Below are 23396 nucleotides of genomic sequence, written 5' to 3' on the forward strand. Positions count from 1 at the left end.
TGAGCCGTTTGGAAATGGGTTTGGTCCATCACTGACGATGTACAAACTACATCTTTATTGAATTTCAGCTTCATTCTTTCTGTGATGTATCGAGCGAAGAAGTGTTGTCACTCAAAACAATATCGCCTACCATTCCTGTTTACCTTTCTACCACTTCTGAAGATTTGTCTGCTGCGATCGAGAGGGTGAATAGTATATAATAATAATACACATCCGGAGTATATGAAAATATTTAGCGTTGTCTACAGTCACATGATCCTTATTTTGTCACCCAGGGACGCAGCAACTCATCTCCTCTGGCAATGAAGTTCAACCTGTTCAGGAGGCCACAGTCAGTGGCCCCCTCCGAGACCACCGGAGCGACCACCGGAGCCAGTATGGCCCCCACCCCGGCAGCCATCTCTACGGTGGCCGAAAGTTCTGGAAACAACACGGAGATCAGCAAGCATGACATGTTTGAGGAGATCAAGAGCAAGTTCTTGAATGAAATTGACAAAATCCCATGTGAGTGATTACACTTTTTGGAAAAAGTTGTCATGTGGGTTTGACATTTTCTTTGTTCCTCTAGTGCCCCCGTGGGCTCTGATCGCCATTGCAGTGGTGGCCGCTTTGCTGGTGCTCACCTGTTGCTTCTGCATTATCAAAAAGTGCTGCTGCAAGAAAAAGAAGAACAAAAAGGGTAAAAAGGGCAAGGATGGCTTCAACATGAAGAACATGGAGGGCGGTGAGGTATGACTCTTTCTGATGCATTCCCAATCCCAACCCTAACCACAACTCTTGACTCAAAACACAACCAATGATACTCCACCTTTGTAAGAGTAACTAATGCTAAAGCCCTAGTTTTAAAACTAATCACAAGCCTATCATTTACTTGTTGATGTATTAGTCGTGCACTTCTTCATGTTTTGAGTCGTTGACCACATTTTTGTCTTCTCCAGCAGTCGTCCGGAAGACTCCGGCATTTTTCTTCCTTTTCAGCAAAATGCGTGCTTGTTGAAATGTACCTACTCCACTGCAGTGAAAGATGACATGCTTTGGTACAACAATCAAACGAGCTTCACTTGATAAATGAAGAGTGTACGTGTTGATTCATCTGCGCTCTGATCGACTGGCGCCCGCATAGACGGACCGTGGCTCTTTAATTAAAGCACTTAATTAGTATCAGTGAAGGTCCTCCACGAGCGTGTCATTTTTCACAGCAACAGCAAGCACTCTCTCTCTTATTGTCTTGTGAGTTGAATCTCTTCCTCTCTCTGCTTTCCTTCCTGTTTTGTGGCTATGTGTCTGCCTTGTGTTTTTGACCATGATGGACCATCGCTCTACGGTAGGTGGATTGGCTGTTGTGGGGGGTTCTCTGGAATGGCTTCTTTTATGTTGATCTCTCCCATTTAATACTTTGGAAAGCCACAATCTGCTCCAGAGAAGGAGTCTAACCATCGAATGCAATGATACGAAGCACAGAGGGACAGCCTAACACTATTAATCAATGCATGTGCTAAAGGGCATGTTGTGGTGGGTTTATGAAAAAATGAGGAAGATAACTGCATGAATCCCAACCAATTGTTAGAAAGTCAAGAACCATTCCGAAAAGCCGAATAAGAGTAATATAGTTTCAGGTTATGATTTCACAGTAATTGTAGACTGACTGTCCTGCGACCAGTCCAGGGTGTATGCTGCTTCTGACTTAAAGTTAGCTGGAGTAAGCGCCAACTCACCAATAACCTGGATGATGACAATGGTCTAGAAAGTCGCAGAATGACTGAGAGACAGCCGTGGTTGTCCTCTTTAAATCAGTAGGGGTAATTGTACTCACACTCTCCATTTGGCCTCAAAAAATATTATATTCATCCACAGTCTCCACTTGACTGCAGCAATCCATTTTCTTGTTGCCATCAATCTCTATTGTAGCAGAAGTAAATACACAGCTGACTGTCATTTTCCCCCACAGTCTTCACTTGGCTGCAGTCTGGTTTCTTGTTGCCTTCAATTTCATTTCAGGCTCACATCTGTCTTCATAACAGGCCCTGAATAAAATCAGGAGACCCTCATTCTCATCAAAATACAGTTTCTTGTTTCATCCAGTTTCCTCTTAAATTTGTCAATGTACCACGGCAGAAGGAAATCAGACTTGGTGGTTAATAGAAGTAAATATACAGAAGAGCATTGTTCCCCTCCATCCAATTTGTTTCAATTATTTGTATATTTTATGATAGGTTCAGTGCGGTTTGTTTTTAATCTATTTTCAAGTGTAAAACCAAATGCCCTTAGCTAAGTGGCGCAAGTGGAGTGAGAATGTGCTACGGGTCCTACAAGGCAGTTCTTGTACTTAGCACACAAACATCCGGTAGCACTGAATAGGAACAATTAGAATCACTTGTCTGTTGGACCTGATGACTTAAGCCTCTTGAACAGGGGCTTGGGAGAGTGATGGAATGCTTATGAAAAGCGCATGCGATGCCACCACTGACTGGCTGCCTCTATCCTGCACCAGCATGTCAGAAGAGCTCAAATGAAAGGACAGAGTTTCTTAAAAATAAAAAAAAAACTCACTGATGATCTTCATGTATTTACTTTATCAGCAGTAGACTCAAAGGAGCTCCACGGCATGCTATTGATTTATGGGGGGGCTAGTGCGTTTGTACTTTGTTATTTGATATCATCATCATGTTGTCATTTCATTACCACAGAAACCACAGGATGATGACGATGACGAGGGAGAGACCGGGCTGACGGAAGAGGAGAAGGAGGAAGAGGAGAAGGAGCAAGAGAAGCTGGGCAAACTGCAATATTCCATTGACTACGACTTTGAAAACACAAAGGTCCGTGTTCAGTCATTGTTAAGTCACTAAAGCTAGTTGTACAGGCGGTCCTCGGTTAGCTTATGGAGGAACATAGCAGATCACATTTATCCATCAAGCATGGAGGAATTGTTCTTCTAACCTTTGCAACATTGAAGAATTGAATACATCTCCAGTCAGTCCAAGCACGTGTTGACTGATTGTGATATTTTGTCTCTGTCTGCAAAGAGTAGTAATCCTGACATAAATCGAGCCACGGTTGCATCTTATTTCTATGCACAGCTCACCGTCGGAATCCTTCAAGCGGCGGACCTCATGTCCATGGATTCGGGAGGTACTTCCGATCCATACGTACGAGTCCTGCTCTTGCCTGAGAAAAAGAAGAAGTTTGACACCAAAGTCCACAAGAAGACACTCAACCCTGTCTTCAATGAAACCTTTGTCTTCAAGGTTAGTTTGTTCAAGCTTGAGCAAATGAGAGTAAAAGTCTATTAGAGAACGTGTTATGCCAAGTTTGTAAGGCTGCTTGTCTCAGCTAATAAGGTCTGCAGGGATTTGACAAATGTCTCCGGGTCAGACTGAAAGATCTGCTTGTCTGCACATTTACAGCAGCTGCAGAGCCAATCATACCGTAGAGAACAGCGTGCCCCTTGTGAGATGAACGTGTCTTCATGAACATGTCTTCATTTAATGTCTCAAAAAACGCTTCAGATGGTCCAGTTCATTTTTTTCACAGGACACTCAAAGGAATTCTGTGAACTAATCAATCCATCCATGCATCAGGAGTCATCACCTTGACTCACCTAAACTCTGGTCGCCAATGTCACTGCTTGTTTCCCAAAACCTTCATCATGGAAGAACTAATGTAAATTGCAATTATTATTGAAATGCTGACTTTAGTTCTCCGCGCCAGGTGCCCTACGAAGAGCTCGGTGGCAAAACCCTGGCGATGTCTGTTTTCGACTACGATCGCTTCTCCAAGCACGACGTCATCGGCGAGGTGAAGCTCCCCATGAACACCATCGACCTCGGGCGGCCAATCGAGGAGTGGCGGGACCTGGAGAGTGCCGATCAAGAGGAGGTGCCCATGCAAACTCCAATGATGTCATTGTATTGTAACAGTTATACATGAAGTGCAATTTGGAAGGTTGCATAATTTATGCCCCCCTTCCACCAGTTTAATGCAGTTCCCAGGTGTTTTAATAGCTGGTAGTCGACACACACAAAGGATAAATAATTACAACATGCTAAATGTTGGATGACATTCCTACTGAATGACTGATTGAAATTGTTAGTTGCTCTATCATGGGAAAAGCAGCACAGCTGGTCCTGGCAATGATTGGAGACATTATTTCCAACATTGCTTCATTATTCTTAATTAAACAGCAGTCTTTGTACCTGACGACTCTGGCATCTGTGCTTTTTCAGCCTGAGAAACTTGGGGACATCTGCATCTCCCTGCGTTACGTCCCCACTGCCGGGAAACTTACCGTCTGCATCCTAGAGGCCAAGAACTTGAAAAAGATGGATGCCTGCGGATTATCCGGTAGGAAGAAGATTTTTGGTGATGTCGTATGTGGTGAACGTTGTCAACCAAGAACCCCCCCTAATATATATTCCCATCTTTTGCAGACCCATATGTGAAGATCCAGCTGCTGCAGGGAGGTAAGCGTCTGAAGAAGAAGAAGACAACGGTGAAGAAGAACACCCTCAACCCGTACTACAATGAATCCTTCAGCTTTGAAATCCCACTGGAACAGATGCAGGTACAATAGGTTGCTTAATTGACATGCTGGTACCCATTCACATATGAATCAGTTGCCAATAGATGATTGTAGGGTCCACTAATTATTAAAAGGATGTGAAAAAAATATGAAAATTCAACAATGACTGAAACTTTGATTAAATGTATGTAGGACCTATATCTTGTTTAAATGGAAGGGTTAACATTATTTAGTTAATGATGTGAAAAGTAGATTCATTCATCCGGTGATTTCATATTTTCGATGAAGTCCTTAAACCATTTTAAACTTTTGTATTATATATTTTTTTGATGCAAATACTGAGCTACGTCTCATGGATACCCAGCGGTTTGGTTAGCTGGTTAGAACAGTTTGAGAAGAACTCGTGTAGGTGTCTGGCGAGTGTTTTTATGACACACGGCATTCTTAACAATTCCAGAAAATCCTTGTGGCCGTCACTGTGTTCGACTATGACAAGATCGGCAAGAACGATGCCATCGGCAAAATTTTTGTGGGCAGTAAGGCCACCGGGCTGGGTCTCAAGCATTGGTCCGACATGCTGGCTAACCCGCGCCGCCCCATCGCCCAGTGGCACGCTTTGCAACCAGAGGAGGACATCGACGGTCAGCTGGCCTCCTTGGCGGCCAAGAAGTAACCAGCAAACTATTTTAGCCCTTCATTCAATTACTGAAACTTTGCATGGCTTCAACCGACTTTTCATGAAACCTGCTCAGCAAGAGACTCGATAGAATAGATTCGGTTTGGGTTTCGAGGTATCCCATCTTGCAAATTAGTGTCTGCTTACCAACTTGACATTTCCATTTTAACATTCTTGTACATTGAAGTGTGAGCTGAATTTAAGTTCAATTTGTAGAGCATGCTTTGCCCCACGTGCCCACAGCTTTGCACTCTTACAAATACAAAGTGGAATAGAAAGGTTTGGGTCACCTAGGTGGGTTGTCCATGTATGCATCTACATTGAATGGAGGACGTCTTGAGATCTGTTGAAGTAGGCAGGAATGCTGTTATTGTGCCAACTGAAACGACCGCATGGATGTAAAACCTGACTCACCTTAAACTGATATATAAATGTGCAGAATAAGGCCGTTTCTGATCAGATCTTTTGATTTGGATTTTAGTTGGCATCAGATGGTTAGGGATTGAATCTGGCAGGTAATTCTCAGCAACAATAATCGTGATTTCCAAAACTCCCATTTTATAATGTACACACATCTTGCTACAAAGGTTTTGGTCTCCTGGATTTACATGGTTCAAATGACACAAGTTTATATTGATATATTTGCTCCCTTTCTGCACAGTTTGGATATGTGTGGGTGACGCCTAAGTGAGAAAAAACAAAATAAACAAACAAAATCAGCGATGGATTGGATATCGGGCAATTCATCAGGCAATCAAATAGAAATTGGATATCTGCCAATGCAGGCGCAGTGTAAACAAACAGATTGGATGCAGCCTGGAGTAAGATCAATCGTGCTACAGGTTGAAAATCCTGCCCAGGCCAACTTAACTGAATGTAAGGTTCAATATCTGTATTATTTAGGTACAGTGGTGCCTTGACTTCTGTGCTCATGCTTGTAACTCAAAATACTCGTATCTCAAAACATCTTTCCACATTGAACTGAAAATGCCATGTATCCGTTCCACTCCGACACCTAAAATAAGTGTTTTTAATGATGCAAAAATAGACTTTACATTACCATACTCTGGTAAAAAAAAAAAAAAGTATAAAATGATTAGATAAAACTTGAAAAATCAGTTTGTGCATAATAATTTCATACTTTTAGCCACCGGGACGCAGTATAAAATAGACATAGCCTACTACATACGTTTCCACTTGAAACAAAGGTACCACTGTATTGTTCACTTCCCTGTTTTCATTGCTTAGTGTTGAACCTAATGCTAACCCCTAACCCATACCCCCTAAACCCCAAAACAGTACACATCTAAATTCTACAGTGTATGCAAAGCTCAATTGAGCTAGTCAGCATCTGAAAAGTTCAAAACGGTTATAATTTAGCTGATTTCATTCCGAATAGTTGAATATTTGTTTGCATTCCAAGCACAGAGGTTGTGAGATGTGGCAAGAGCCTTTTGCTTGAGCTAAAAAAAAAAAAAAACAATGATGAAAGTAGCATGCCTGGCAGCGATTGGTCGTCGTCATGGAAACGCTCTACTCATCAAAAAGCCAAAGAGCCCAAAAACACTAACAGAAACAAAAACAAGACTAGATGTCGCACTAGGGGTTCACACTAAAGCAATAGCCTAAAAGTGCTGCCTTTCGCTTCTCGCGCCGACCGTTTTGTCGCCGGAATCGACCACGATTTGCATCCATCTAGCTCATTTGTTAATAGGCTACTACAGTACAGCATGTATGTATGATGTAAATACTTGCATGTTGGGAAGCACCAATGTTATTCTTATATTATGTTGGGTTTTGTGTCCTTGTGTCTTTTTTTTATAATAAAACCACTCAAGAAAACATTTGCACACACTTGATGTTTGAGCAAAATGCTGCCATACATGCAACCATAAAGTTGTCTTTTTTTTCATGCTCAAATACAGTGGAAATGTTGGTCAAACGAGAACATCTCATTCTGTCCCACCATGTATTTAATATTTCATTTTGTCCCATAGTGTCCCATAATTTTTTCCCACTTATGGTGTTGCAAAATGTTCCCTATTTTGTCTCATGATATGTCCCATGCCCCTTTGATGCCGCAATCTCAGTTTCCCCTATTATGTCCCATTCACACCATTTTGTTCCATATTGTCTCATCATGCCCCATAATGAAAAATATACCCCAAAACCAGGTCCAGAAAGTATGAAGCCTATCGCAGTTTGAGTGCTTCACAGAGGTGCTTCTACTCACCCTGGAAGTAGCTTGTTAACAACAATAAGCTTGTTAGTATTATTCATTATTATGAATGCATGACTTATTTCTATAAATCCCTTCTTGTGTTTACATTTTCAAATGATCACTTGCATCATGATTATCCATCTTTATGCACCATCATTGTTAACCCCAATGGACCGGTACAGAGGCTCTGCAGCGATCCGCCTGTTCCCGCCTTTGGCAGCCGCCCAGGTCACTCTGCACCTGACCCCTTTGACCTTTGACACAGGTAGTGAGCCTTTTCAGGCTACACCCAGCCAGACCCCATGACTTCTATAATGATAGTTACTTTAATTCTATTCTGTTTTCCACCATTCGTGACATTTGGCTTAAATAAACAAAAAACAGGGCAGTAGATGGTTTGACTTTGGATTTTTTAAATATTTTTTTATGATTCAAACAATCATGTCAATAAAAACAAGTAATCCTGTCACTTAAATGCAACACGATTGCCAAAGTATGGAATGGAGGATGTTTTTCCATGTTTGGTCACTAGATGGCAGCTTGAGATCATACATAAGGTAATAAGAGTGCACTCACATTGGCCTTGACTAATAAAAATAATAAAAATGAAGCAACACTGCCCCTACTACTATAGACAGTAAGACTGCTTGTGCTGTGCGTGAGAAAAAAATATCTTTCTTTTATACTCGTACAGTCCCCTCCAAAAGTATTGGAACGGGAAGGTCAATTGCGTTGTTTAAGGAATACATTACAAACTGCTTTTTTTTCTGTTACTTTGGATTTGTTTGTTTTCTTACTAAAATTGTTGTTAAGCAAACAGGAAGACCAGAGCTCTGTCAAAACAAATTTGAAGCTAAAACAACAACAAAAACCCCCGAAAAAAACGAGGCTGCATCACAGGCCAGGAAAAGCTTTTGAAATGCTGAAAGCAATATTCTGCTGAAGTTAATGGCTTGCAGGCTTTATGCAGATACAGTTTTCCTGTGAACTGCAAGACAAAGTGCTTTAGTAGTCTTTAGAATTGATGCTGCTGCTACTATTATGAGTCGCATCATCAATAAAAACTAGTCAGCCTGATTTTAGAAGTGGCCATGCAAGACCAATCCATGAAATTACTTCCACCATGTTTCCCAGATGAGCTTGTGTGTTTTGCAGATCCTTTATTTTTCGGGATGTTGTCTTTTGGTGTTTATGCCCTTGGACAACCTGTCCCCCAAATTGTATTGGCTATGTTTGTGCAATAGCACTGATGAATTTTCCCTCTTCTCTCATCTTCTAAATGGCTGGCTTTTCTCCCATTGACAGCTCGCTGGGTTTTTTGTTTTGTTTTTTGCTTAACAGCAAATTCATTCAATTTTTTGACAGGTGAGACCCAAAACCAAATGCGAGTACTAGCATTTAGGTAAGAATACAATTAGATCAAAGCTGGACTTCTGAGCCACTTTCATATAAATCTTTTGATCTTCAATCCAAAAGTCTTTTCTATATAACAAAAAGGAATCCATCTTCACCTTCCAAGACTTTTGGAGAGGAATTGGATGTGTTTTACTGGGTTGAAATTGCAGGTTAGGAGGAGATTGGTGACATCACACTTGCATTATGGACTACATAGGTCACAGTTTCCATGGTGATGCATTTCATTTGAGTTCATGTTCTAGGATGATGAATAATGCCATGTGGGCCGTGTCTTTGCACGCCAATTGGGGTTTAGTCATTTGACCAAAAAACAAAAGACACAATCAGAGGGATCACTTGTGTTGTTTTCATGAGACAAAATAGGGAGCACTCGCCAAATCACTTAGTAATCCTTCCTCCGTTCATCCTGGATTAAATCACTTGGATAATTTGGTGATGACGCGAATCAGCGCTCCATTTTCATCCTTCAGTCTTTGGTTTTCTGTATGAAGTTCTGCTTTGACCTGAGCAGGAAATAATGCAGCCAATAAATACAATAATATAATACAAGATTGTGTCCTTTGCAGCCTAGGTAGTAAGTGACTCTGAGTGAGTAGGTGAGATGCTTTAAGATTTAAAAAAAAAAGTGCATTTCTAACATAGCAGGAAGTCTTCATTATATAGATACTGTATGTTACATCTAGCCTTCTTTTTCAAGTCCAGTTTTTAGAGGATGTGGCTGTGATGAGTCGGTGGCTACCATACAAATCCTGACAGCTCAAATATTTTTTCTTATTGTTCCCACTTCAGTATTTGGGAGAAAAAAAAAACGAATCATCATGACGATATAAAATTCCTGGAAAGCCCACAGTGTTAGTTTGTTTCACGGGCCTATTTTCAGACCAGAGCTGCCACGTTTGTATCGAGGTCTCATTCGCTGAAGAACACAGAGGTTGTTGTTTAGCAGATGTTGACGACAAGGATCCCGGCCGGGGGCTTCGGCACCACCGCCACCAACACCGCAGTGCCGCAAGAAGCACAATGGCGACAAGCCGTGTCAGACGGATGACCACACCAAAATACTAAGGTCCTTCCTTCCTTTGTTTCCAAATTATTAGCTATTTTTAATTAATTTCCGTAATCATAAACACTAGACGAGACGACACATACTATACCTTTACTTGTTCTTCCATCTCAGATATCTTCTTGGTGAGACTCCGACTGTCCTATGAGCAAACAAATAACTGGAAAAGTACAGTATTCTTTCATATCATACAGTGGTTGTCTTGGTGAATCCTTGAAATGAAGGTCACACTTGATGAGGCCATGCTCAGCCCATATTGCCCATGTTATTGGGGCTTCCTTTGGACAAAATAGATCCTGAAATTCATTCAAAAGAGCTCCTTCAAACCAATATGGAGAGATCCTCTTTGACAGCCGTGGGCAGGCACACAATTTAGTATTGAGGCAGATGCTAAAATATATCATTTTTTGTTTGTCGGGACTTCTACAATAAAAGCCCCCATAAAAACGGGATAATATTAAAGCCAATAATTCCAAAACTTTAAAATGCACTTTCTGTCTTGTTCAATTTATGTCTGTTACCTTTTTCTCTGTTTCGAGCATGGTCGAACCCAGTTCGCTTTTTCTCTCCTTCTGCTGCAATGGAAAAAATATGAATTGTGCTATTTTAATGCAGATTTTACAACCCAGAGGTATTTTGATAGATTGCTGTTACCTGAGCTCTTTGCAGTTGCTCTTGGATCACAACTAATTCCTGTTTACTGGTTTCCAGTCTAGACTTGAGCCTTTGATTGGTGGCCAGCGCTTTTTCATACATCTGCAAAATATGTTGATTTGTTTCCTCGGTAATATAAAACAGTTCTCAGGTGACTTAATAAAATAGGCAAAGTATATTAATTCAGTACAGAGACAAAAAGGAAGTAAAACAAAATCACTCGTGAATTTCTTCATCACTGAGTAAAACTTTGTGCTGTGGATCTGTGTATGTGGTGCATGCAGCAGAAAGAAATAGCCTGTCGAGCCCACATTGACAACTCCAGCAGTTGCTTGAAAGCGAATTTTTTTAAAAAAGCGTCACGTGCCTTTTTGTAATCATTACGCGCCATCTCCTCTTCTGCCTTTTTTCTGGCCGACAATCTGTTCTCCCGTCGTGAGAAGTACGACTCGGCATGGTTTCCCGTCGTGTCGTTGGAGAGGTCTGACATGCCGGACGAGTTCAGTCTGGAAAACGGAATAGATTTAGCTATTTGGATAACTGGAGCTTGCAGGAATGACCTGATTTAGCATGAATTATAAGCAAGAAATCCTACCTAGGTAGTCGCTCATGCTGAAATAGAGGAGAAATGTGTTAAACATTTGCTTGGATGAAAATAACTTATGTACATCAGGGCTCGTACGTAAGATTAAAAGTGTAAAGACATTTACGTGCAAGTGTGATTAAGTTTTCAAAGAATAAAAAGGGAAAGGCTGAGCATTTACTTCATGGTACCTTTTTAAAAAATCATAGACTTCCTCGACTGCAGCATTCATCATATAAAATCATTTGCATTTGCGTCACTAGTTAACCTCAAATAGAGACTTTTTGTTTTTCTTCTATGCAAAGTTTTGAAAATTCCAAGCTCAGTACGTGAACTCAGGCTTGAGTCAACGAACCCTTAAATAAACTAAAGAAAACACAGCCAAAAAAGGCCATGGCCGTCACAGTTGGATTTATTATTGAAGCCCCCTGACTTTAGAACTTTCTGTGACGGACGAACGAATGATGAAATGATAATAGCAGCTCCACTTTTGCATGCTCGGCAGGACGATTGACTACTCGAACCTTTTCCGTAGGTGTGCTTTAGAATGTGCCTATTTGTTCGTCTATAGGTGCCCTGTAATTGGATTGTGACCAGTTCAGGGCGCCTATTGCCCGAAAACTGCTAATTCTGCCGATAAGCAGTTCGGAAAATACCAACATGGATGAATAGATGGATTTGTCATGAATGAAATCTGAGGCATACCCTCCTTTTTACAGTCCCCTTAATGGTGACAAAAAGTGGGTCAAACAGACACCCTGTCAACGCTTGCGTGGACCAAACGGGGCTCGCAAAGATACAAAGCAGGTTGTGTAAACACTCCTAGATCTTCCCTCAGACATTTACGAGAATTCTGGAGCTTGGGCAGACAACAGATGCACTCAGCGGAGCCTCTGGCTTAAATGGAAGGGATATCACGTATAAACAGTCTGATTGAAAAGAACCTAAGTGTTGTGATCTGTCCTCACTCTGTCCCATTGGGACAACTTGACTCCTGACTGCTTATTCCCTAGTGGAAAATGTGAGTTTCCCGCAGGAAGAGCGGGAAAGATAAACATCCATAAATACTGCGATTGAGTTCCCATAAGCGGATCCAAGGACTTCTTGTCTCTCTCACTTTCTAAATATTCTATGAACATTTCCACATTCTCTAAGTTTAACAACATTTCTGGTTTGCTCATGTTAAACAAGATTTAGGTCTGAATGTGTAAGATCAAATTCAACTTAGTGAGCATCTAAGGCAGGAGTGATCCAAGTACCTGCTCTGTTTTTTATTTCATGAATAGTTTACATGATCAAGTCCTGTGATATACCTTGCATTCATGTGGTTGTTATTTTGTCCAAAAATGGGTTCATTAGAATACATGTATAGTTATTTTTCTTCATTTATGGATGATGCCCTCCAAAATTCTTTCTCTCATCAACTGTTGATCACATCAACTGTCTAGGCTCACGGCGTATAGTGACAGGCAGAAAAATTAAATATAGGTTGGGAAACACAGCAGCAGTTTATTTCCCCGTTGCCAACAAAGAGGGTCTTCGTTTAAATACAAATTACAGCGGATACAAATAAAAAGTGCCAAATTTCTTCAACTCAAATGCCTCCGTTAGAAAATCAAAGCCGACAACTTACCCTCAGGCTCTCGTTGGCCGAGGACGATGAAGACGAGTCAGAAGGCGACTTCCTGACGTGTAGATGATCTTTGCTGTGAGACAGTTGGCATGACATGGTTGTGGCTTCCTAAAACCTCTGCATGCAGATCTTCCACCTCGATGAAAATACACCCCAAAAAAGATGAGGGCAAATACCCCATTTAACCAGGATTGATCCTTTGATGGTAAGGATGCTTAAATGATGGTGAGCTATTGAAACTGAAGAGCAGCAGAGGTGGGACATCGGAGTGGGCGGGCCTGTGTCTGTGCAGCGTGCATCTGACAGGTCTGAGATGGTGAAATGAAATGTTGAGATATATGCTAGGATTTTTACAGGATGAGAGGACTAGTTGTTGTGGCTTAGGATATGGTCAAAATGAGCTGAATCTTCCAATGTAACAATCTGTTGGCAACAAGTGGCCCCTCTTCATTTGTAAATGCGATGAATAGTGTGTGTTGAGTGGTCCGAGACGTTCACTTGTAAATGTGGCCATTACATCAGGAGAAAAAGAAACAAAGAATCCAACTGTACGGGCGGAGGAGGGGGATTTTACTTTTACTCGGGAAAAAACAAAAGATAAACGGATGGGTCAAGTAGCTGAGCTTTTTTTAAAACCAAACATTTCTGCCTCCTTTAAGAACTGCATACTTGTGTTTTTCAGCACATATACAAGCATGATGCAGTAGTAGTTTGCCAAAGTAGTTCGAAATTGCATCTCTTGCCAATGTGTATGTAATATTGTGAACAGGAATGCTGATGTCACTGCAAAGGGGCAAACCAGTGCAGGCAGCACCTCTCAATTATTATTTGTCGCCCCTAACCTACTCTGAAGTGGGCAGGTGCAAGATTGAGTGAGGAGTAGCAGCTGCCCGAGCAGATCCTCTGTATTGCCGATGAACAAACACTTTAATCAGTTATAACAGCAATCAAATAGTGAGTGGGTCATTGCCATAGCTCCGTATGCAGATATGACGACAACATTGCTACTGATATTCTGCTGTAGCTTCCATCATCCATGTCCTTCTCTCTGTAAAGAAATACACAGAAAGCAGATAGTTTGAATTAAATTCCACACTATCTTTTCTAATATTATACTTATAGAATAATTTGGGGGGTTACACGCTACAAAAAATCGCACAAGACTGCTTAAATATTTACTATGTTTCATACTTCTTGACCTTTTACTCCAAGTTTTTGTTTTCCATGCTGTGCAGTAGTGATGCCATGAGTTGCGAGTTTAATTCATCCTGTGACCCAGATCATATCTGAATTTACCCATATGCCATTAATTTGTTCCTAAAACGTGTAAGACAATGTACCGTACGTATTTACCTCTGACCTTCAGCATCATGGAGCACTCTGCTGACCCCAGATGGTTCTCAACAACAACTTTGTATTCACCGCCGTCCTTGGCCCCCACCCTCAGTATAAGCAGGGAACAGACACCACACACGTTGGTGATGTAGTAGTTGCTATTGACGCTCAGGTCCACGTCGTCATGGTACCATGCTACGCGGGGTGCCGGGTCACCCTTGACTGCACAGCTCATGTGACACTCGTAGCCTTCTGGAGGAATATGGCGCCTCAGTGGGGTGATGAATGACGGGGCTGATGATAGGTCCACAGATTTCCTCGGTGGAACATTGACCTTGAACCTCTCTGTTGTGCAAAGACAAAATACGCCTGTCAATTTGTAATTAAAATTGATCATCAAAAATAATGAGTGCTTACTAATCGTTGCACCTCTACCATGCTGATGAACTTGCGACTGATCAAGTTTTATGTTGCAGTTCTCAAAAGATGATATATAAAGAAAAGATAAATGGATGCAATATATTATTACCTCTTTCCTTCTTAGTTTCAAAAGCAGGTGAAACAGATGGGGCTGATAGGCCCATGTCATTTTTTGCATACACCCTGAAGTGATATTGCCGTCCAGGCACAATATCCACAACAGTAAACTTGTTGTTGAAGAGGTTTTCGGCCAATGTCCTCCAAGTGGGCTTGAAGGAGTCGCGCTTGGATATGACATAGTGCAGCCTGTCGTCCTTTGTCTCGTCTGGAGAGGGCGCCCAGGACACAGTGACGGTTCCTGGGACGTTCTGATGCAGCTCCACAGTACCTGGAGGCTTGGGATCATCTAAAATATCGATGAAGGGGAAAGAAAAATACAGATTTTCATATACATTGTTTATTTTGCTGGTCAGTCATGCTGACATTTACCTGTTACCCTAATTTCCACGTTGAAGCTCTCTTGGCCGACGAGATTCTTGACGATAACGGTGTAGATTCCAGAGTCGGAGCGCTCGGATGTTGGGATCAACATTTGAGACGCTTTATCAGAGTTGGTGACGGTTATATGCTTAGGGACTAAAGCACCGTCTTTCAACCAGGTGACCTCCGGAAAGGGTGATGCCTGTTGGACGAATACATTTTCCAATCCACATAATATTAAAAATTCATGGTGATTATTATTCATTATTTTATATTACCTCAAATGGGATGTTGAGGCGAACGGTGTTTCCTGCTCTCGCGACCACGAAGCTTTTTAAGTTGCGATCTTTGAACTTTGGCCATACTTTAGGGGTGAAAATGAAAAAACATTTTATGTCAGTTCAAATGATATACTTGTTCATCACATAAACTTGCTACATGATAGATGGATATTGTCATTTTTCTCTGGTGCCCCTTTTTTTTTTTTTCAAACGGCATAATCCTTTGGACCTCATTCCTGGCCCACTGTGCTTGAATTGATTGAACCACAGAGCAGAAGTAGCACTTGTTTTGTATTCAGCAAATTCAATCCACAACCGCATGGGCAGGGTGTATCGCTGTGTGAACATAAAACACAGCTGGAACGAAATGAAATTTGGCTTTACTACCTGAGTGTCATGTTATCAAAATCTTATTCAAGACACTGCACTTTGTCACCCTCCTGACTCAGTGTTGTCGTTGATCAGGGCTGAACCATTTTAGGAAAATGTTTACATGACGGAAAATTGCATTGTAAATTACATGACAAGCTATGACTGTAATAATGTTTCATGTATTCATGACTGATGTCAGCAGAAACCCATTCATTCACTTGTAGTTCTTCTGACTTTCTCTCAACTGTCAGCAGACATTCATAGAAAGCCAATGTCATCCTTCAAATGTATTCTTACCAGGAGGGGGCATGGCAATGATGTGATTGTCAAACCCTTGAGGTTCTCCATCACCTCCGTAATTGGTAGCAACTACTCTCACCCAGTAGGCAGCCATGGCCTTTAAGCCATGTACAGTGTAGGTGGTGGTGGTAATTGGGACGGCATTGCATCGGGTCCAATCTGAGCTTGCTACGGGTCTGATCTCCACATAATACCCTTGGGCCTCATCCTGTGACCCTTTCACTTCCTTGGGCTTGGTCCAAGCCAGCGACAAGGTTACGTAGTCACTGGATGTTACTCTGAGGTCTGTGACTTTGCCTGGGGGTTCTCCAATAAAAGTAATGGAAGGTAAGAAGACTTTAAACAACGTGCTAAGGTCACATGGAGGATTCTAGATGACACACACACATACTCATGGGATCTCTTGCAATTACGCTGTCGGATGGATTGCTTGGATCCCCGGGACCCGATAGGTTGATTGCCGACACCCTGAATTCATATGCCACTCCCTCACAGACGTCTTTCACCTCGTACTTGGAGTCTAGGGAAAAATATTTTTATTTATTTTTTGGCTCATTGTAGCTCATTAAATGAGTTCCATACCCTTTATTGGTCCTTCTTGGTTTACGAGGCTCCAGTTGTTTGTGCCTTTCTTCCTTTTTTCCAAATTAAAGCCCACTATTTTGGTTCCTCCGGTGTTGCATGGAGCACACCAAGACAAACTAATGCAGTCCTTACAGACACGGACCACCTTCGGTGGCGAAGGTGCTCCCGGATAACCTGTGACAAAATCTTTTTTGAGTTTTAACTGTTCAGAAGGGTGGCCATGGCTCATACGGAAGTCTTACGTAATACTCCGGCGGCTATGGCTTCTGTCTGCAGGCAGTCACTAACACCCTCTGAGTTTTTGGCTCTGATCCGATAGCAGTATCGCTTTCCGGGTTCGACATCAGAGTCTCTGTAAACTGTACTGTTGCCACTGATCTGCCCCAGACTGGACCATTTATTACGTCCAACCTGCTGCCGTTTTATGATGTAGTTTGTGACTGGACATCCGCCGTCATCCTTTGGCGGTTTCCATTTGAATTCAACAGATGTCACAGCACTCTCCAAAATTTCTACGGGTCCTTGCGGTGGTGTAGGTTTGTCTGTGGATGGAATCATTATTGCGCTACCAAATGCCTCACGTTATCCGTAGCATAGATTCCTTTAACTCACCCAGGACTATAAGTTTGGAAATTGCCTCCGTGGTACCAAATTCATTCTTTATTTTGATTTTGATCTCGCCACTGTCTTTTCTTTGGCATTTTGAAAGGCGTAGTTTGCTTGATGTGGCTGATTTTTCAATCCTCATATTAAGGGCAGGCAAAAGCTCATCATCGTCCTTGCTCCACTGAATCTTCATCGGCTCTCCACCCGAGAATTGAAGCTTCCATTCAGCAGTCTCGCCTGCTTTTACCACCACTGGCTTTGCAAATTTTAGAAGCGCACTAGCATCAACCTTAGGTGGATCTTTAGGGCGAAGGGGAAAGATGTCTTAAAAGATCACACCCAAGACCCTTACACACACACACACACACACACACACACACACACACACACACACACACACACACACACACACACACAAAAAAGAAAACAATATTTACTTTTATTTCTAACCTTGAATATTCAATGTAGCTTCTGATTTACGTCCGTCTGACTCGAACCGATACACAGCTCCATCCTCTTTGTTACAGCAGTCAATTATCAATTTGTGATGAGCTCCATCTTGAATAATTTTGACCCCATCATCATTGGTGAGCTGGTCAGATGAAAATTGATTCCTCTCAATCTTTACAAGTATCAATTAATTGACTACGAGGTTGCTGGAGGATATTACTCACCAGTTTCCCATTTTTGTACCACCTTCCCTTAGCGTTCTCTGTGCTTAATTTACAAAATAACTCTGCCCGTCCACCTGTAACAGCTGTAGTATCTGACAGGCCACTGACAAACTGAACACCTTGATCTGGAAAAGAACCAATGGAAAGAAAATGTACAGTCATCTGTGGATTGGATTATTATTGAGAAAAATATCTTTAGGCCTACCTTGTGCCACATCAGACACTGTTAGGCCTGCTTGTACTCGCTCCTTGCCTGCATCAACCTTCTGGCTTTCATCGCTGCCTCCCAGGAGGTTGTTATTGTTCTCACTTTTCCCTTCACCATGGCCCCCATCAGTTTTCCAGCCATGGCTATCATCCTTGGTTATATCACTCTTTCCACTAGAATCATCACCTACTCCAGCGCCGATCTTCCTGCTCGACTTATTTGCTCTATCCTTTTCCTCTGTGTCCTCCATCTCCAATTTAGCCAGCTCATGCTGATCCTTAGATTTCTTGTGTTGAAGACCTTTATGGGCATTTGGATCGGCTAAATAAAAAAAATATATAATAAATAAATAAATAAATAAATAAATAAATAAATAAATAAAGCGATGGCATGTTGTATTATATGTACTGTAGATACAAATGACCCACCTTCCACCACAAGAGATGCTTTGCATGACGCAGTGCCAGCAATAGCATAATATGTTCCGTTGTCAGCCTTTTCACAGTTTTTAATGGTGAGCGTATGAATCAGTTTGTCTTCTGAGACGTTTATCTCGTATTTGTCGCCATGTTCAAGTGATGAATCTGACGTTGACCATGTTATTCTGTTGAGCGGTGTTGACAAGACGCATTGAAAAGAGGCATCTTCGTTTTCCAAGGCCTTCGCATTATTAATCTTGTCTGCAAAACTCACTGCAGGCACTGGTGAAGCACAGGAGATGCATCATAATGTTACACTGATAACTTTAAAGACAAATCTCTATCATGGGAAGTGCATACATTGGAAGTCAGTAGTTAGAACGGTTGTCTCTCCAACATCAACCTGATACAAGCCAGCGTCTTCTGGCTGGGGATCTTTGATGGTGAAACAATATTTGTTTCCACGTTTCTGCAGGCTATGCTTGGAGTTTCCGTTGTTACCATATGGGACCCTGTTCCCATCCTTGTCAAGCAAAGAGATCAAGCATTAACAAGTAACCACAATCATAACTGCCCACAATCAGAACTGACCTTGTACAGATAAATCTTGCTGTTAGGATCCAGTAAAGTCATGTCGAGGCTGAATTCTGCCTTTCCGCTAGGCTTCACTTCAATTTGTTTCACATTGCCGAGATTTTCGACGACCTTGAGAGGAAAGAACATGTTTTGAATTGGTTGAAAATAGACTTTGGCAGTATTTTTGAATGCGGTACCTTCGCCTGTTCATCTGCCCTTTCCTTTTTCATCTGATTCAGTCGTTTCAGCAACCAGCGGAAATCTGTAACTCCAAAGTCCAAGCATATTCTTTGATAGTCTTTCTTTGGTGCCGTGAGGAGCACTTCCATGAGTTTGGGGTCCAGTTCTCCCTCTTTTGGAGGCAGTTGTTTTTTCTTGGTGACGACAACGCTGAACAAAAAGATATCGCTTACCGTTGGTTACGGCCAACTGCTTACAATGAATCTTTGTTTCAAACCTACGTTTTCTTGAGCATCTTTCTGAAATCCTGTGGTGCATCATCCTTTGCTGAAAGATAACCACTGATAAATAAAATATACACATGCTAAATCAAAATCACATTTGTGGCAATGTAAATCCAAAATTCAAGTACTGACATTTGTCTCCCAACTTGAAAACGCAAGGCTCTTTTGATAATTTGTCAATTCTGTAAAATAATCTCACCTTTAATGATAATAAGGGTGGCGGAGCAAACGGCTGTTCCATATTCATTGGTGGCAAAGCATTTGTATGTATCGGCAAGTTCTGGTTTTGCTTGCGGTATCTGCGTGCAGAATGTGTCATTGGTATAGACTCTTTGGCACTACATGAGAATGTAAATATGTGCCTTTTGAATACAAGGCCATATTTTGTGTAGGTTGTTAGGTCTGTGTTTTTATTTCTCACCTCAAGGATGTGTTCTTTGGATTTTTCATCATATCTAATCTTGTACTTGTCTGCGTCATTGACGTCCCCCTTGTTTCGTCCCCACGTGACGCTCGGTGTCGGCTCACCACTCACGATTGCTTTGAAAAAAGCTCTTCTCCCTCAGGAATAAAAAATATCATCAGAATAAAAAAAGAACAGAATGTGCCGAACCTTGAAAAAGCTTTTTTCTTTTTTTTTACCTTCATTGACAGTCATGGCCATGGGCTTTCGGGTAAAGTCAGGTGTGGATTTTCCGACTGGAACTTGCTGGACCACCTGAGTAATTATGACACCGTGAACCCTGGACCTCCTTGTGATGGCCACTAACAGACAAAGAAGATTTCGCAGAAGTTTAATGATGGTAGAACAGTATACATAGGTCCGTATATTATTATCATTGCAAGATTCTGAAAACTACAAAGTAGTTTATCATTACTAGAGTAGTTCAATCAAAAGAAAGAATTTGAGTCTATTAAGCATTGCAGTCATTATATCCATTCTAACAAAACTCTGTCAATAGCAGTCGGATCAATGCATCTTCAACATCCATCCGTTTCATCACTTATTGCACTTCTATGGTAAATACACAAGATGGGGTCCTTTCCTTTCTCATCTTGTCAACACTGCATAATAGTTCTACAAGACCCTTGTCCAAAACATGGGAACTAAATTTATATGATTTAATAAGTGACTGAATGAGCTGGGTATGTAACCTGGTGTGTTTGTTTGTATGTTTAATTTATACTTAAAGCTTACACAATATTTATGAACCGGTGTATTTAATAGTATTTTGGGATGCCGATAAAAATAAAGTGATTTTTTGCATCCAGAATCTTACATCTTGCAGCCGACTCAAAACGACTTAGACGTGTTTCCGTTTAATGGAGATGTCAGACAGATTTGAGGCATTTGACTCGTTTATGAGCTATATGAAGATGACTCAACAGAAGCACGTGTTGAAATAAATAAACACCATCTGTTGCGACATGAGTGAGAGCATCATACTACATGCTGACTCATAACCACTTTGGGAATCTGAACTTTGCCAATGATTATTAAGAAATATATTTCTATAAAATAGAGCAGATATAATATGTTAGCCATTTAAATGTGGAAATAAGGGCGTTAAAATATGATTTGTTTGTTTGGCATTGCTTGCAGTGAAAGGTTTATTGTTTTTTCTTTTAACAGTTTATGAACTATTTTTATAAGAATCATATAAGGCAAATTTATCGCTTACAGAATCGATTGCCGCCATAAATCTTTGTTAACTGTCCAGACCAGGATTGGGCAATTCATTTGGCACATGAGAAACTGCAAAGCTTCTCAGGGGCAAAGCCAACATGCCAATTTTGATTTTGTTTATATTATATTTAATGTATGTAGTGAGAAAACGCATGTTGTCTTGTTTCCATAAAATGCCACCCGTGTAGATGGAATGCAATGATGATGTCAATACAAACAGTGAAGTTCATTCTTAGAGTATCCTAGCATAGAACACCCGGTAATAAGAGTGTTTTCAGCGAAAATGAAAAAGTGACTGTGGCAACCCAAGATGGCGGCCTTCTGGCTTCAGCCGTGAGGCCCAACAATGCATCCCATATAAATTTGAGCCTAGATGGATGATGATGATGTAAACAGTTGGATGTCCTTAATTCTTCCATTGCTACAATATTATTGAAGAAAAAAGTTTCGACTATAGTGGGTGCGCAGATGATATTAAACATTTTTTAATGGGATTTGACAAACTTGATTGTTGCCACGGCAAAGTTGGACTTGCTTGAAATTCCAAGGACATATCATTTGCATACATGCAATTTACGATCAGCGAACTAGTTAGTGCAAATGCACGTTCCTTTACAAAGCCACTTTCCATTGCCAACGGCGGAAGTCAGGTGGTAATGCAAATAATGACTCGCCGGGTGTCTGTGTGCAATGCAGATTGACGGCAGAAAAGGCTTTCCTCCATTCAGAAGCGCAAAATGAGCAAAATTGCTTTGACAATGTGAAGACACAGCTCCTTCCAAAGTGAACTTCAAAGAGCCTCCTGCTCTGCCTCTGAAGTCACACATTAGCGTGTGCATCCCAAGGTTGTCTTATTATTTTACCATTAGCATTGAAAGTTTCTGCAAGATTACACGCTCATCATCACGTTTTTTTTTTGTGTTTTTTTTTTACTCCCGTACACGTTGAATATTCAATGCGTCATCTCTCCAGGGGGTTCGAGCTGCTGCGGTGCACTTCTATCATTGGAATGCAGGCAGGATTTGGGGTAAGCGTGTTCCTCGAGCGCTGATTCACACTAATCCAAAGTCTGTCAGGACGGCGGCCGTTTGTTTAGTTCTGCATACCAAACGCTATTCTTTTGATTTGGACTTGCACCAGGCTCGAGGAGCCATGAGAATTACTTGGCTGTATCGAACTGATATCCAAGTCATGCTGAGACACTGGTGCAGACATCTGTCACATTTTCTGTCTGCAGGTTTGTGAAATGTAGTCTCATTTTCTCTCTAGGGGATGAGACACATCATAGAATGAGCGAATAAGAATAAGGGGTCATGCCCTTCAAATACTTTTTGTGTTTTTTTTTTAATGAGGTCTCATCAAACATATTAATATTCGAATATATTGATCATAAAGGTATTGGGCGAATCCGTCTATTGTGCTATCTGATATAAATATTTTTTCTGTTTCAAGACCAATTTCTTATCACAGAACAATTATGAAATTCTGAATCCAATACGGGCATCAGTAAATCTTGTGTGATTTCAATTTTGCTTTTTCTCTGGTGGTTTTTTTGTGATTGTGTCGCAAGATTTAATCATAATAATCCACCGTTTTTATCCTTCTCAGGGAGCTGCCAATTTTTTCCTGTACTGGCACCTGCTGTTGAAGGAAATTGATGTCAGAGTGCCCATGGGGTCGCCTTGGGAACGTCACTGGAACAAATTCGGAAAACAGGTGAGCTGTGGCAATCACTGCCATAAAACATGGAATGTGCTTTTTTGAAAGTAACTTAATTGGAAAAATGTGTTGAAATTAGGACAACCAGAGTCTTTGACTTGTTCAACTTTATATGTTTCAATGCTTTTTTGCTTGAGGACATTGCTATTAAAAAAATGACTGCACTCAAAAAAACAGGCACAAAACCTTACCTTTTGGTGGCTCCTTTATATTTAAACTCATTGCCTCAGTGTATCTGGGAAACAAAAGAGGAATACATTGGCAAATCTTTGTAACAATTATTTAGGTTAAATATGTGTCCCACACCAGATTGAAATAATCCAGACCATTATCATGAGCTTGTTGATGAGGTGATCATTTGAATGAAATGTGTTTAAAGAGGAATCATTTGAAAAAATTGTGGACAGGAGGACTGTAGACACTGGGAGTTCATACCACTGTCATCCGAAACCTCAGCACTACCACTTGACATCTAATTGTTCCCGCATCATGTTGGTTAAAT

At 41.2% G+C, this 23396-nt stretch overlaps 3 protein-coding genes and 1 long non-coding RNA gene across 6 annotated transcripts in view; 2 read left to right on the forward strand and 2 right to left on the reverse strand.

The window, feature by feature from the left end:
• The first annotated feature begins 302 nt into the window (after window positions 1-302).
• On the forward strand, window positions 303-5225 carry LOC147048737 (synaptotagmin-2-like). The gene is made up of 8 exons (XM_085924093.1): window positions 303-504; window positions 569-729; window positions 2688-2819; window positions 3081-3248; window positions 3712-3879; window positions 4227-4344; window positions 4431-4564; window positions 4980-5225. Exons 1-8 carry the CDS (start codon window positions 303-305, stop codon window positions 5193-5195), a joined length of 1299 nt encoding a protein of 432 aa, XP_085780219.1. The 3' UTR covers window positions 5196-5225.
• Window positions 5226-6895: 1670 nt separating this feature from the next.
• On the reverse strand, window positions 6896-13138 carry LOC147048738 (protein phosphatase 1 regulatory subunit 12B-like). Its single transcript, XM_085924106.1, has 7 exons — window positions 12769-13138; window positions 11148-11164; window positions 10920-11058; window positions 10553-10654; window positions 10420-10473; window positions 9990-10040; window positions 6896-9338 (listed from the first exon to the last, which is right to left on the reverse strand). Exons 1-7 carry the CDS (start codon window positions 12862-12864, stop codon window positions 9252-9254), a joined length of 546 nt encoding a protein of 181 aa, XP_085780232.1. The 5' UTR covers window positions 12865-13138; the 3' UTR covers window positions 6896-9251.
• A 575-nt stretch (window positions 13139-13713) lies between these two features.
• LOC147048739 (immunoglobulin-like and fibronectin type III domain-containing protein 1) lies at window positions 13714-20950 on the reverse strand. Its single transcript, XM_085923838.1, has 22 exons — window positions 20947-20950; window positions 20131-20253; window positions 19910-20049; window positions 19688-19787; window positions 19486-19531; window positions 19222-19414; window positions 19040-19153; window positions 18809-18971; window positions 18458-18730; window positions 18027-18350; window positions 17822-17946; window positions 17598-17739; window positions 17154-17447; window positions 16784-17083; window positions 16539-16715; window positions 16348-16476; window positions 15954-16262; window positions 15282-15367; window positions 15013-15205; window positions 14633-14929; window positions 14122-14448; window positions 13714-13816 (listed from the first exon to the last, which is right to left on the reverse strand). Exons 1-22 carry the CDS (start codon window positions 20948-20950, stop codon window positions 13773-13775), a joined length of 3903 nt encoding a protein of 1300 aa, XP_085779964.1. The 3' UTR covers window positions 13714-13772.
• Window positions 20951-21656: 706 nt separating this feature from the next.
• LOC147048740 (uncharacterized) overlaps window positions 21657-23396 on the forward strand; it is a 149200-nt gene continuing 147460 nt past the window's right edge. For 2 of the 3 annotated variants that reach the window (XR_015067575.1, XR_015067576.1), the window contains exons 1-3: window positions 21657-22020; window positions 22148-22202; window positions 22784-22891. This is a non-coding gene — a long non-coding RNA (uncharacterized LOC147048740). Of the gene's footprint in view, window positions 22021-22147; window positions 22203-22315; window positions 22413-22783; window positions 22892-23396 lie in introns of all 3 variants that reach the window. The other variant, XR_015067577.1, reaches the window with a different exon arrangement.

Source organism: Syngnathus leptorhynchus, chromosome 11, assembly GCF_054491065.1.
Source record: "Syngnathus leptorhynchus isolate UIUO chromosome 11, UIUO_Slep, whole genome shotgun sequence".
Classification (NCBI taxonomy): Eukaryota; Metazoa; Chordata; class Actinopteri; order Syngnathiformes; family Syngnathidae; genus Syngnathus; species Syngnathus leptorhynchus.

What these genes read in the sequence shown, in the direction of transcription:
- LOC147048737 (XM_085924093.1), top strand. Translation starts at nt 303, where the DNA reads ATGAAGTTCAACCTGTTCAGGAGGCCACAGTCAGTGGCCCCCTCCGAG. An exon ending in ACGACTTTGAAAACACAAAG is followed by an intron (nt 2,820 to 3,080) that starts GTCCGTGTTCAG and finishes TTCTATGCACAG; the next exon opens with CTCACCGTCGGAATCCTTCA. An exon ending in AGAGTGCCGATCAAGAGGAG is followed by an intron (nt 3,880 to 4,226) that starts GTGCCCATGCAA and finishes GTGCTTTTTCAG; the next exon opens with CCTGAGAAACTTGGGGACAT.
- LOC147048738 (XM_085924106.1), bottom strand. Translation starts at nt 12,864, where the DNA reads ATGTCATGCCAACTGTCTCACAGCAAAGATCATCTACACGTCAGGAAG. An exon ending in CGCGTAATGATTACAAAAAG is followed by an intron (nt 10,655 to 10,919) that starts GCACGTGACGCT and finishes CATATTTTGCAG; the next exon opens with ATGTATGAAAAAGCGCTGGC. An exon ending in AGCAACTGCAAAGAGCTCAG is followed by an intron (nt 10,474 to 10,552) that starts GTAACAGCAATC and finishes TTTCCATTGCAG; the next exon opens with CAGAAGGAGAGAAAAAGCGA.
- LOC147048739 (XM_085923838.1), bottom strand. An exon ending in AGAAAGATGCTCAAGAAAAC is followed by an intron (nt 19,415 to 19,485) that starts GTAGGTTTGAAA and finishes CTTTTTGTTCAG; the next exon opens with CGTTGTCGTCACCAAGAAAA. An exon ending in CATTGCCATGCCCCCTCCTG is followed by an intron (nt 15,368 to 15,953) that starts GTAAGAATACAT and finishes TCACCCCTAAAG; the next exon opens with TATGGCCAAAGTTCAAAGAT.